This window comes from Rhinolophus ferrumequinum, chromosome 26 (genome assembly GCF_004115265.2).
Source record: "Rhinolophus ferrumequinum isolate MPI-CBG mRhiFer1 chromosome 26, mRhiFer1_v1.p, whole genome shotgun sequence".
Classification (NCBI taxonomy): Eukaryota; Metazoa; Chordata; class Mammalia; order Chiroptera; family Rhinolophidae; genus Rhinolophus; species Rhinolophus ferrumequinum.
This window is the reverse complement of record NC_046309.1, coordinates 20,786,989-20,799,692: the sequence shown is the minus strand read 5'-3', so window position 1 is coordinate 20,799,692 and position 12,704 is coordinate 20,786,989. Positions and strand designations below refer to the sequence as shown.

General features: G+C 40.2%; 1 protein-coding gene across 2 annotated transcripts in view; it reads right to left on the bottom strand.

The window, feature by feature from the left end:
• The window catches only part of WASL (WASP like actin nucleation promoting factor), a 61,919-nt gene extending 49,570 nt beyond the window's left edge, over positions 1–12,349 (bottom strand). Inside the window, exon 1 of one of the 2 annotated variants that reach the window (XM_033098937.1) lies at positions 11,881–12,349. In XM_033098937.1, the coding sequence (XP_032954828.1) occupies positions 11,881–12,000 (120 nt within the window). In that variant the 5' untranslated portion in view covers positions 12,001–12,349. The remainder of the gene's footprint in view (positions 1–11,880) is intronic. The other variant, XM_033098936.1, reaches the window with a different exon arrangement.
• Positions 12,350–12,704: the final 355 nt, after the last annotated feature.

Here is a 12,704-nt window from a genome sequence, read left to right as displayed (position 1 = left end):
AAAGGAAACTGAAAAAAATACTAAAGCAATCTAAAGAAAGGCAGAAGAGGAGGAGAAAAGGAACAAAGAACATGTGAGACAAAGAGAAAACAACAACATGGTAGATTTAAACCCAATCATATGTGCTGCCTACAAGAAACCCACTTTAAGTGTAAAGACACAAAGAGATTAAAAGTAAAAGAATGAAAAAAAGATTATAGCACCAATCAAAAGAAAGCTTCAGTGGCTATAAACACAAAGTTGATTTCAGAGGAAAGTGTATCAGGACAAAGGGAATCATTTCATGATGATTCTTTGAGAGTACATAACTATAAATGTTCATGCATCTGAAACCTATGAAGCAAAACAGAATTTCAAAGAGAAACAGACAAATTCATAACTTGGAAGAATTCAATACCTCTTTCTCAATAATTGATAAAGTAGACAGAAAATCAGTAAGAATAAAGAAGACTTAAACTACACTATATTTTAAAGTGTATGTGGAACACCAATTTAGACCATATTTTGGGCTATAAAACACTGCCCAATAGAAAGTATTCATATGTTCTCCAAAAATAATAGAATTAAGTTAGAAATCAATAACAGAAAGACATCTGGAAAATTCCTAAATCTTTGGAAACTAAATTGCATACTTCTAAAAAAGTAGTGGGTCAAAGAAGTAAAACGGAAAATCAGAAAATAACTTAAATAATGAAAATGAAAATACAACATATCCAATATGGGAGATGCCACTATTTAGGAGGAAATAAATAGCACTAAATACCTATAATAGAAAATGAAAAAAAGTCTAAAATCAATTACCTCAGTAGTTGCCACCTTAAAAAAAAAAAAAAACCTAGGGGAAAAAAAGCAAATTAAACCTAAAGGAAGCAGAAGACAATAATAAAGATCAGAGCAGAAATTAATAAAAAAGAAAACAAGAAAAATAGAAATCAATTATAGATTCATGACTCTAATCTCTACCTATGTAATCACATGGTGTTTCCCAATTGTCTGTCGTCTTCTCACAAAGACACCAGTCATGGGATTAGTGTCAACCCTAATGACCTCATCTTAACTTGGTTACATCTGCAAACTGTTTTCAAGTAAAGTTACAGTAAAGTCACGTTCACAGATACAGGGGTTACGACATCAACATGTCTTTTAGGGAGACATAATTTAACCCGTAACAGTGGGTACATAAAGTAAACAAGATTCGCTATGAGTTGATACCCACTAACACTGGGTGATAGGTATAGGTAGGTTCATTATACCATCTTACTTTGTGTATGTTTAAAACTTTCCATAATAAAAAGTGTGTTGTTTTTCGTTTGTTTTTTAAAGCATGAGACAGATCTGTATTTGTATTTCACATAAACTATCCAGAACATGACCCCTTTTTGGTAAAATGCAGAAACACACGGGCACGTACGCACAAATATAAAAAGGATGGGAAAGACTGACATCAAACCATTAAGAAGACTTTTCTGTGCAGCCTAATTGTATTGGGGGATAAGAGGGGTAAAAGGGTATTTTAACTTTTAACTCTGTATAGTACAATGTGTGTGTGTGTGTGTGTGTGTGTGTGCTTTAAACGAGTACAATAGGTGTTAGTTTTGTACTTACATAGTAAGAAAAGTATAAAACTACAGAAGGAAATAAGACTTAAATAGTAAATAAAAAAGACCTGCTTCCTAACCAGAAGCCTCAGTATGTCAATTCTTTCTTAATTAATCTACAAATCCAATGCTGTTCCAAACTGAAGCAAATATTTTTTTGGTGAGGAATAGGGGTGAGAGGTGAGGTCTTGAAAAAAATGCTAACAATAGACACAAAAATACAATAGGTGTTAAAAAATAGCCAGAAAATACTGACAATGAGAGCAATGAGGAATTCAACGCTAATCAAACTATATATCATTATTATAAAGCTACACTAAAAATTCTGTATATTGGCAAAGAAATAAACAAACGAAATAAATAGAAGAAAATGCAGAAATGAATCTAAATACATCTGATAATTTAGTAAATTATAAAGGTACCATTTCAAAAGGTGGGAAAAAATAAATTGCTCAATAAATGGTGCTAAGACAACCAGCCAACTGTAAAAATATAAATTTGGGTTTCTACTACGCTCATTTTCCAAAGTCACTTCCAGAAAGAGCAAAGATAATATGTTCAAAATAAAACCATAAAAATACTAGGATAAACTGAGTGAACATTCTTGCAATTCAGAGATAGGACTGTATTAAATAAAAACCTGAAATAATAGGATTATTACATTTAACTACACAAAAATTTAAAGTCTATGCAATGACCAAAAACACCAAAAATACTTCTGTCAAAGATAAACAAACTGCCAAAAATACTGTAGTTTGTAATATAACTACTATCCCTAATGAGTTCTTCAAGTCACTAAGAAAAAAACCTAGTAGAAAAATGGTCTGAAGAAAAGAACAGGCAATTCACAGAAAAAATATAAATGACCAATAGGCATGAAAAGATGTTTAACTTCACTAAAAACTACAAATTAAACAATTAGATTTTAATGACCAGCAAAACAGGTCGAAAGGCAAAAACACTCAAAAAACTAAATCCTAGTGTTGATGAGAATATAGAGAGTTTAGTAACAACAATTTTGGAAGACAATTCATCCATATCTATTAGTATTTTTAATGCTCATGCCCTCTGACTTCATTTCGTAGAATGTATGCCACAGAAATACTTGGAAAGGATACACAGAAATATGTATTTGAATGTTCATTATAGCACTGTTTCTAAGGGCAAAAACTTGGAAAGTAAAAATACCCACTGTCAGGGGTTAAATTGTATCTCCCTAAAAGACATGTTCAAGTCGTAACCCCTGTATCTGTGAACGTGACTTTACTTGAAAACAGTTAAGATGAGGTCATTAGTGTTGACACTAATCTCATGACTGGTGTCCTTATAAGAAGACAGACAGACAATTGGGAAACACCATGTGATTACACAGGTAGAGATTAGAGTCATGAATCTCTAAGCCAAGGAGCAGCAATGATTGCCAGCCCATGCCAGAAGCTAGGAGAGGCACGGGGATGTTCTTTTCATTGCCTCCAGAAGGAATCGTTCCTGGAGACATCTAGCCTCCAGAAGTGAGAGAGAATAAATGTGTTTTAAGCCACGCAGTTTGTGGTACTTTGTTATGGTGGCCCTAGGAAACTAATACACCCATCAGTCGAGGTTAATAAGTTACAAGAAACTCATAAAATACAGGATGTAGTAATAAAAAGTATGCAATAAATATAAATGGACATGGAAACGTATGAAAGACATCAATATAAGTGAAAAAGTTTAAATTTCAGAACAATATGTATAACACCATTTTTCTGGTAAATTCAAGAGAACATCTTTCTTCCCCTTCCACTCCTCACTGAAATCCATCCTTCTCAAATGGTGGCGTCAAACAGGAGCTCGGCTGCCTCCCTCTGTGATCCTGACCTGCATGACAGCTTCCCAGATCTAATTCCACTCCTGAGGCCTCAATAACAACACCCTGCAAAGGATTCCAAAAGCTCTAGTCCTACAAGTCTGGCTCTCTAGCCACTTCCACTGGGAGGTTCTGCTGTCCTCTGGAATACACAAAGCCAACTAAGTGTTTTCTTCACAATGTTTCTAGAATGTAGCCTTGGTGTGGCAACTGGATCTCATCTACTACGAACTTGGACTGACTGGAGTGGCTGCCTACTGGCACGTGCTGAGTATTCAGACCACAGCAAGACACAGTAGGAAAAAGATGCTATGAGGGATAGATGTCCGCCTTGAGCACAAAGACCAAGGATTTACTATCCCTCACCGCCCTGTTTTTGTTCCAGGTGCTGCTGGTATAATTCAGGGTCCTCAGCAAGACCAAGTCTGCTGAGATAAGGCTAACAAAGTGTTTAGTAAACTTTAAAACATTCTTATTATGAATAATAATTTCCAGTTTTTTCCATCTCTAGAGCCTTCCTATCTTGACACTTGTGAATCAAAAAACTTTGTGATTCCTTACTACTTAGGGACTAAGGCTGAACCCCTAAGTTTGAATTTCAAGATCTTTCAAAATCAAAACTCAATTTACCCTTCCTTTCCGTTCACTATCTCCTCAAGCAAATACCAGTCTCAATGATAGCCAAACCATTCTAGTCAGTATTTCCAAACACTCCATGCAAATTTTCTACCCAAAACTTGCTCACATATTTCCTTATACTGGAACCGAGCTGCTTCCTTGTTCCTGACACAGATTCTATAGGTGATTAAACTCTACAGGTGATTTAAGGTCCATATGTTCAAGGCCCACAATGATGTATCAAATCCCACAGTGATATACATCTCTCTCCTATTATTCAATTTTCTATTATAGACTGGCTTGTCAAATTGATGTTTTTTGTGCATGACTTTCGTGTTCCCCGGCTATGTAGTAAACAACTGAGGGGTAAGGACTGGACCTCCCTTAGCCCTTCCATGTATTTCAAGATACCAGGAGGGTGTTCCATGCTCAGTAAGTCCTCAATACTTGATCGTGATGATACTGCATTTATAAAAATAAGGAAATCATTTGAGTTTCTGACTAGCTTTATGAATTACATAAGTCAATAAGCTCCTTTATTATTATGAAAATTCATTAGGTATTTAGGTATCCTCTGATATTTTTATGGCAACAAAAGTATTCACCATACTGGAGAGAGCATTTCACTTAAAATTTTTAATTTTGGCACCAAAGGTATGACAAATAAACAACTTCACCTGTATTTCAATACTTAAACAGGTTTAGCTTCTTCAAATCGAATGTAAAAGTATAACCTTAAAATGAAACTTGAAAACCATTTCACTGCCCTAAAGTTACTGTATACTTGACTCATGATAATTTCTATGTCCTCATATCATTTTTAACAACAGCATATGTTCCTGGTTGTCTTTCTTATTTCCCTGTTGTTTCAATTTATCTGATCTTTAATGAGTACTCCTTTTATGGGGACAAATTTCTGTAGTAAATCTTCAGGTTAAGTTAAAAATAAGTTTTAAAATAATCACTATGGCAGAGGAACCAAGGGCCAAGGATATTGAGGAACAATTAAACTAAGAGACAGTCACAGTAATTGAAATATGAAGTTACTATAAATTTTTCATTTGATTCTATTTTCTAAAGGGGACTTTTCTAGATTTGCCTCTTCAACATTACTCTCTATCCAATTATTTGTTTTTTCTAAAAAAGGGTCACAATTCCTGTAAAACACATTGATTCCAAAGTGAAATTGATGTTTTCTATTTAATTTCATTCTCCTATATTGAAAAAGGTGAGTTACAAATGGGAAAGTGGTGTAATCCTCTACTTCTAAGAATATTGATATGGATACAAAAAACGAAATATGCTTTTGTTACACTGTATTTATGAATATAGTTAAATATGCCAAACGTCTTCTAATTACTAAACAATACTTACCACTTAAAAATACTAGATTGTTCAGTCCCACACCAGTAAGAATTGCACTGAACTACATTACTGTGGACAAGACTGTAGGAACCTGTTGTGCTTCCAGAACCTTTGCAGTAGAAGTGAACTCCATTAGTGATGCTGGGTCCTTACGACTGGATTAAAGCTATGACTCCTACACAGAACACTTTGTAATGAATATCAACTCTATGTGCTCTTTTCAACTTCAACTTTGAATTACTCCCCAAAATGACCAAGTCAGTACACTATAACTATCCAGTCTAGCACTGAAACTAAAAACTTAAACTGGTTTTACCTTAAATAAGCAACAAAATGTAACACCTAACTATCATATCACTAACACAATTTCATGTAAGAAATAAGTTCTAGATGGAATTAGTTAACAAAAGAGAAACTCTTAAAAACAACTCCATTTAATTAAAAGGTGCCATACTCCTCATAAACCAAAAATTCCTTGTAATTACAAGGAATAATAATAATCCAAAATTAGCTAAGACTATTCTATTACTAATGTCTTTTAATGCTGTTCACCTGACTTTTTAAAGTAAAATGTTTATTAAATTGTGATGCTTAGAAAAAGGTGAGTTAGAAATGGGAATTTACAATGAAATGATTTGAGATTATCTACTTTCACTTAGTTACATATTATCTTTGTCTCCATTGTGCAAATCGCACGAATGCCAGGATTAACAGAAGGCTGTTCCTGCCCTGCCCGGAGTCTACAATAGATGGCAGGATGGACCATTAATGCTGGAAAGATTGGTGTTATCCTGTCAAACCCCTCAGTTTCAGATTAGGAAAGTGAGGTTCAGGAAGGTAGAGATTCCTGTCCACATTCACAATTAACTGGTAGCAGAGCATGAACTAAAACTCAGGAACCCCTAACTCTCATTACCTGTAACCCTTTTTTCCTCTTCGGTCAGCAGTCCGGGGGTGGCGCTAAGGCTGCCCAGAAACCCTGAAACTCCCGCCAGTCTCGTTCCAGCTGGTGTGTAACTTAATTTATTCTCTATAATTAACTGACTTTAAATAAAATTGTTAGAATTAATTTACCTAATCAAAACAGATGCAATACAGAGTTCAAAACGCTACTTTAAAACCTCCTGCCACTAACAGGAAATCTAAACTGAGTAGTGAATAGCACTAAGGGTGACATTCTTTCAGAAGCTTCTCCAAACTCACAGAACACTGTAAATTGTCGCTGCTCTAAGTGCTTCACATACATTATCGCATGATTTTCTGAAATCCTTGACTAACACCATTTTATAACTCTAGACACTAAGGCTCATACTAGTTAAGATATTTTCCTATATTACAGAGCTAAGAGTAACTGAAATAGGATTTATAACCCAGATCTGCTAGACTCTTCTAAATCTCCTCCTGAGTTTACAATCCACCCTGTATGACACTTTTGTGGTCACCTTTTCCCTATATACCAGGCAAGGTTGCCTTTCCATCTTTGTGTATTCCAGGTCCCTTGAATTTTAACCTTTTTCCCTTCCAGTTACTTAAGATGAAGTACATTCCCGGCGCTACTTCCCACCAGTATTGCCTTAGTTCAGGCCTTCATCAAGTCAACCATCCCTCTAGGCACCTTCTAAACCAGGACTGTCCAAACTTTTTTCAACGGTTTTCACCAAGGGCCATCTGCGGTAAAATACACACACAGCCGGGCCCCTCACTCGAGGTGAAGTACGTATTGCCTCACCTGGTTTGTTTAAGTAAACTAAATATATTTTTGGAATTTGCTGTGGGCCAATTAACAATGGATTGCAGACAGCAGTTGGCCTGCTGGCCGCAGTTTTGACACCCCTGTTCTAAACCATTTAAGAACTTAGAACAGAAACAAAGGATGTGTTGGAGTTACGGCCACCACCTACATTAGTTCACCAGCAGAATTAAACCTTTTTGTTCTCCTAATAAATGAAGACTTAAATCCAGATACCATCTGCATTAAAAATAGGTTTTAACAACCTGATCAAGCAAGACGAATGCTGAATGCACTCCGAAGGAATAAACAAGTTAGCAATTATAATTCTCAATCAAGAAGTATTCAGCAATCTGTACGCTAGATGTTATAGGAATTACATGCAAGACTACATAGGCATTATGTCTAATCTCCCAGAATTACATATAGGGTGAGAAAACAAACAAACAAAAACTAAAGAATCTAAGCAAGTTAAAACAAGTGCTAAGGAGTTAAAGGAAGATTAAAGTTGGTTAACAAAAATGGCTTCTGAAGTATCTCTAAATCTTGAAACAAACAAACCAGATAAGTGTGTCAGGGAAAGGTAACAGTCCACAACATTACTAACCCCAAACCATCTGGACCAGAGAAGGTTGAAGACGGCTAGTATAAGGTTTTATTTTTCCCAACCCTTAATTTCTTATCAGGACTATATATACCGGCGGTGCGGAAAAAAAAATGTATACACATTTTAAGAAAGGAAAAAACAATTTATATAATATATACCAATAACAATAGATGATTGCAGGTCACATTTGACTTCTGCAATTACAACAGGTGCTCAAAGTGGTTACCATCAGCGTCCAGACACTTCTGATTATGGTGAACTACTGCTTGAGCCACGCTGACCAAAGTATTAACATCGCTTAAAATGTGTGTACATTTTTTTGGCACTCCCGACATTAAACTCTACTTGGGAAGACGGCACATATTCTTTACAGAAACTAAATTAAACCACCAAAACATGACAGGCAACAAAACTACAAAACAAGACCTGATAATCTTGTTTTTAATCCTTCTTAATTGCTCTCAGAAAATACTACCAGCAAATAAACTATTTTATGTAAAAGTACATAACATATATTTACATAGTACATATAACTTGAAATGAAACCTCAGCTTTCACAAACTCTATTTTTAAAAACTGTGTCAAAACAATAGATTTACTGAAGAGTCACCTCCTCAATGAAACCAATCACCAATTTAGAGTCTCATTAACATCTAGGCATACTTCCATCTAACGAGCTCTACATATTTCTGTTGGAGGTTACTTGCCTTGATACCAATTCCCTTCCGTCACCCCCGTTATCTAAGGGGGATGAAATCCTACTGGAGTCTTTTTAATTGCCCTTGAATTCCCACCAGCACTGCCTTCCTTCAGGCCCTCCTCAGATTTCACAGGGACTACTGTAACCACCTATCTGATCTCCTTTGTCTTCACTCTCACAATCCTCAATCCGCCTTCTATTGTGCCTCCCCACCTTTCTCCCTCAACTTTCCAAAAGTCCCATCTGATCTGGTGGTTCCCCACTACTAGCGCAATACTTCTTCAACTGTTCTCTCTCCGACATCTATGAAACACACATTCATCTTAGGAGTTACAGTAATGCTGTACTAAAAGGAGTGGTTTTAATTTAACTTCAACTCACAGAAAAGCGCGGGAATCAGCAGTGGTTCTCAAACTGTGACACACGTTCTTCTGTTCAGCCTGCTAAGACTAGAAATGCCCAAGTTCCACATCAGACCCACTGAATTTGAACTTTACCTAGGAATTTGGCCTAGCTATGTGCATTTGCAATAAGTTGCACATGATTCCGATGCACACCCAAGCGGAAACCCTCCTTGCTCCATAACATACTATTAGTAGGTCCCTTGACTTTCCAAGCTGTTTTAGACCTGGGATCAACCTGGCGGGGTACCTAACCAATCTTAAATATTCAGGTGTAGCCCATTCTAAAAAAACTTTTACTCATCCTCTGTTTTGATCTCCCAAACCTTTATAAAAATAATAGCATCTATACATTTACATACAGTCCTTCTAATCCACAACCCCTTCCAAGAGACAGTATCCATAATTTAGAGATGAGAAAACCAACTCGAGGATAAGGAGCTTAAAAAACTTGCCCAAAGTGACCATATAAATTTGAACCCCCATCTGCTGACTACAAAACAAAGACATTTTCCAATGTGACATGCAACCTCTTACACATCACTCTGAAGAACTGACTTACTCATCAGTTTACACATTTTCCTTTTCAAACACTGTAAGCTCCCTGAGGGCAGGCATCAACCCTGGTTTTGACCTCAGCATTTAGTTACTCAATACTTATTTGTTGAGTAAGAGAAGGAATGAAACTCCTTGAGAGTTGGCACCATGACTACGATTCTGAATATACTTCTTGCTTAACAAATGTAAGTGTGGTCTGATCTGTAAATCTTATTGCTGGATTTTTTTTTTTTTAAATAAACTGTGTTTCAGTACTGTTTTAACTACAAAAACTGCATAGTCATCAAAGGGAAAAAAAGATGGTTCCAAAAAATTAATACATCATTCTTACTTTACTCTCCAATAACCGGAGAGGTCGAATATTGAAGTTTATCTTCGAAATAATTTCATACCAGAAGAGCAGGTAACAGTGTGGTTTTATATGACAGAAATTCAAAAGGTAAAGTTGATTAATAATAGATGACATAAAGAAATTGAGCCCTGAATACAGAAAGCCTATTCAGCAACCAACTCACACTAACCAATAAGCAACACTCTCTTTCTCTAGCACAGTATTCTTCCACACCTGCCATTTATTGAAACCAGTAAACAGTACAGGTAAGCACAAAGCTATTAGTAAGTATACTTGCATATAAATCCAACGTCCTTCCTGCATAAAGCTAATGTGTCTGGTATGTAAAACACAGTCACAAACTACTTCCTTTCTGACACAGATTACATAGCAAATGTAATAAATCAGCAAAATTTTAATTATTTTTTTCTTTGCAGATAATTTAACATTCAAAGTGCTGGAGATTTTCCTAAATTGAACATATGCAAAAATTAGTGCTGCTTTAAGAATCTCACACTTTTTAATTTTATCTGGTGTTGGTAAAAAAAAAAAAATAAAAAATGATTATTTCTTTAACTTTTAGAAATAATAACAAGGGAGAACAAACCGTTCTCAAACAACATGATGTAGTGGAAAGTACACAGGCTAGGCATCAGGAGTCCTGGTTTTCTAGTTCTGGTTACATTACTAAATTGCTGTGTGACTTAGGGCTCACTGGCTCAGCTTTCTCATTTGTTTAAAAAAGCTGGTGGGGGGGAGGGAAACTTGAATATCTTTACAGTTGTTTCCTAAATTCTGATTTTAAGCCACTCCTATTTAATTCTTCTAATCAGTAAACTCCAAATATGTTCTTTAAGGTCTAACTTCTGAAATATGAAACACATCTGAATCGCCTGTAATAAATGGTTCAATCCCCAACTGGATGGGACAGAACACAAAGGGTAGACTCCCACCTATAAAGTTAACAATTAATCCGGTAACTTTCCAGAAACTGTCTAGTTCTAATTTCTTAAACAAGCAGGTGTAGCCTGGTTTGACATATTTAACACTACTAAGAAAAGTTGTAAAACTGCTCTGTTGACATTTCTGTAGGTGTTTCCTGGGTTCCAGCGGCACATATTCTGCAGGTGCTAACAAGCAAAGGGGCAAGAAATGGACTCAGCAGTTGCAACAAACTCAACCACAGTTCAACCCAGCCACCGCAGTAAGATGCAGCCTGACAAGGCCTACACCACAGGGCAGAACCTTCCCACCCCCAGGAGCGCCGGCAGCCAATGTAATGAATGCTTCCGTCAACAACACACATTCCCCTTCCCACAGCAGAACTGCTGGCTCCCAACCCGCCATCTGGGGTCGGAACAGGCCGCACACCACCAATCTAAGAATCGTTCTCCGGCCCCAAAAGGCCAAGAACTACTAGAGATTGCGGTTCCCCTGCGCATGGCAGTGGGGAGCGCAGTGCCTCCTCCCACCAATGCAAAAATAAATAAATAAGTGGGGAGGACAGTAGAAATCAGGCCTGGGCGAGAACGCTGGAGAAACAAACCGTTTCTCTGCAGTGGGGTACAGTAGCATTTCCTGCCCTCCTTTTGCACCCATGCACTGCACAGCATTCCCTCCTGAGATCCTAAAGGGGAACTGAAACCACCGTGTGGTCCGCTTCATTCATATCTGGGTTTCATTTCCTAACCTAACCACTCCTGAAACCTTTGGCACTGTGACGGAGGGGACCCCCCGATCAAGCGGGAGGAGGTGAAGCGAAGGCCAGGACAGGGGCCGGGTTGCTAAGATCCAGCAGCTCGTGCAAGAAAATCGCCTTTGGGCCTGAGAGTCAAGTTTGCACCAGCAGCAAGGGCGGAGGGCCGGGCCAAGCAGGGCTCCAAGACAGGCCTGCGGAGGTGACACTTCCCTGCTGCCGGTCAGCTCCGGGTGGCGGCGTTCGGCTGCCGGGGCCCGCACTGCCCGCACCTAGGGAGCGGGGCCAGGGCGCCCGTGCGGGGCCGGGAGAAGGCCTGGCCAGCAGCCAGACCCTCCCCGCGCCGCTCCCGCCTCCATCCCCACTCCCACTTCCCGGCCCGGGCCCGTGAGGTAACGTCGGTGGTGGCGACGCGGGTCTCGACCACTGACCACACATTTCTTGCCGAGGAAGGTGAAGAGGGACTCGTTCTCCTGCGGGGTGAGCAGCAGGGACCCCACGTTGGTGACCCTCCGCGGCGGCGGCTGCTGCTGCTGCTGGCCGGAGCTCATGGTGTCGCCGGCGGGGCTGGGAGTCCAGGTCCGTGTCCTCCGGCGAGTGGGCGAGCGCTCGTCCCCCCTCTCGGTGACAGGGGCGGGAGGAGGGGAGTCAGAGGCGCAGCATCTCGCTCAACTCCTCCGGCGCGGGGAGGAGGAGGGAGGCCACGGGAAGGAGGAGCCGACGGAGGGCCGCGCGGAGTAAGGGAAGCTCCCAACTCCCGCCCGGCTGGGCTCTGGCCGGATGGTCGCTGCCCTCGCACTCCGGCGACTGCGCTAAACTCCCAACTCCTCCTCCAACCCTCCTCCCGCGGCGGCGGCAGCGGCGGCGGCGGCGGCCGCACAATCCAACATGGCAGCGGGGGCGGGCGAGACCACAAGACGCAGGCCGCGGGGGAGCGCGCCGGAAACTCGGCTGCGGGCCGGGCCCGGGAGGAACCGCCCCCCCCCGCACGCGCCGCCGGCCTCGCCGCGCCGGCCCCGAGCCCCGCCCCTTCCGGCCGAGGCGCGGGCTGCGCGGTCTGATGCGAGGCTGTGGTGCGGGGTGCGGGACCAGCCTCTACTGTCGTCTCCCGGCTGCTGCGGCCCAGCGGCTGCTGTCTGGAGCGCAGAGGACGCTCGGCCCCGGCCCCGAGCTGCCGGTCCCTCTTTCACAGACGTCGACCTTTGCGAAGAGTCTGTGCGGACCCAGGCCCCCTCCCCGGAATGGCTCTGATTTC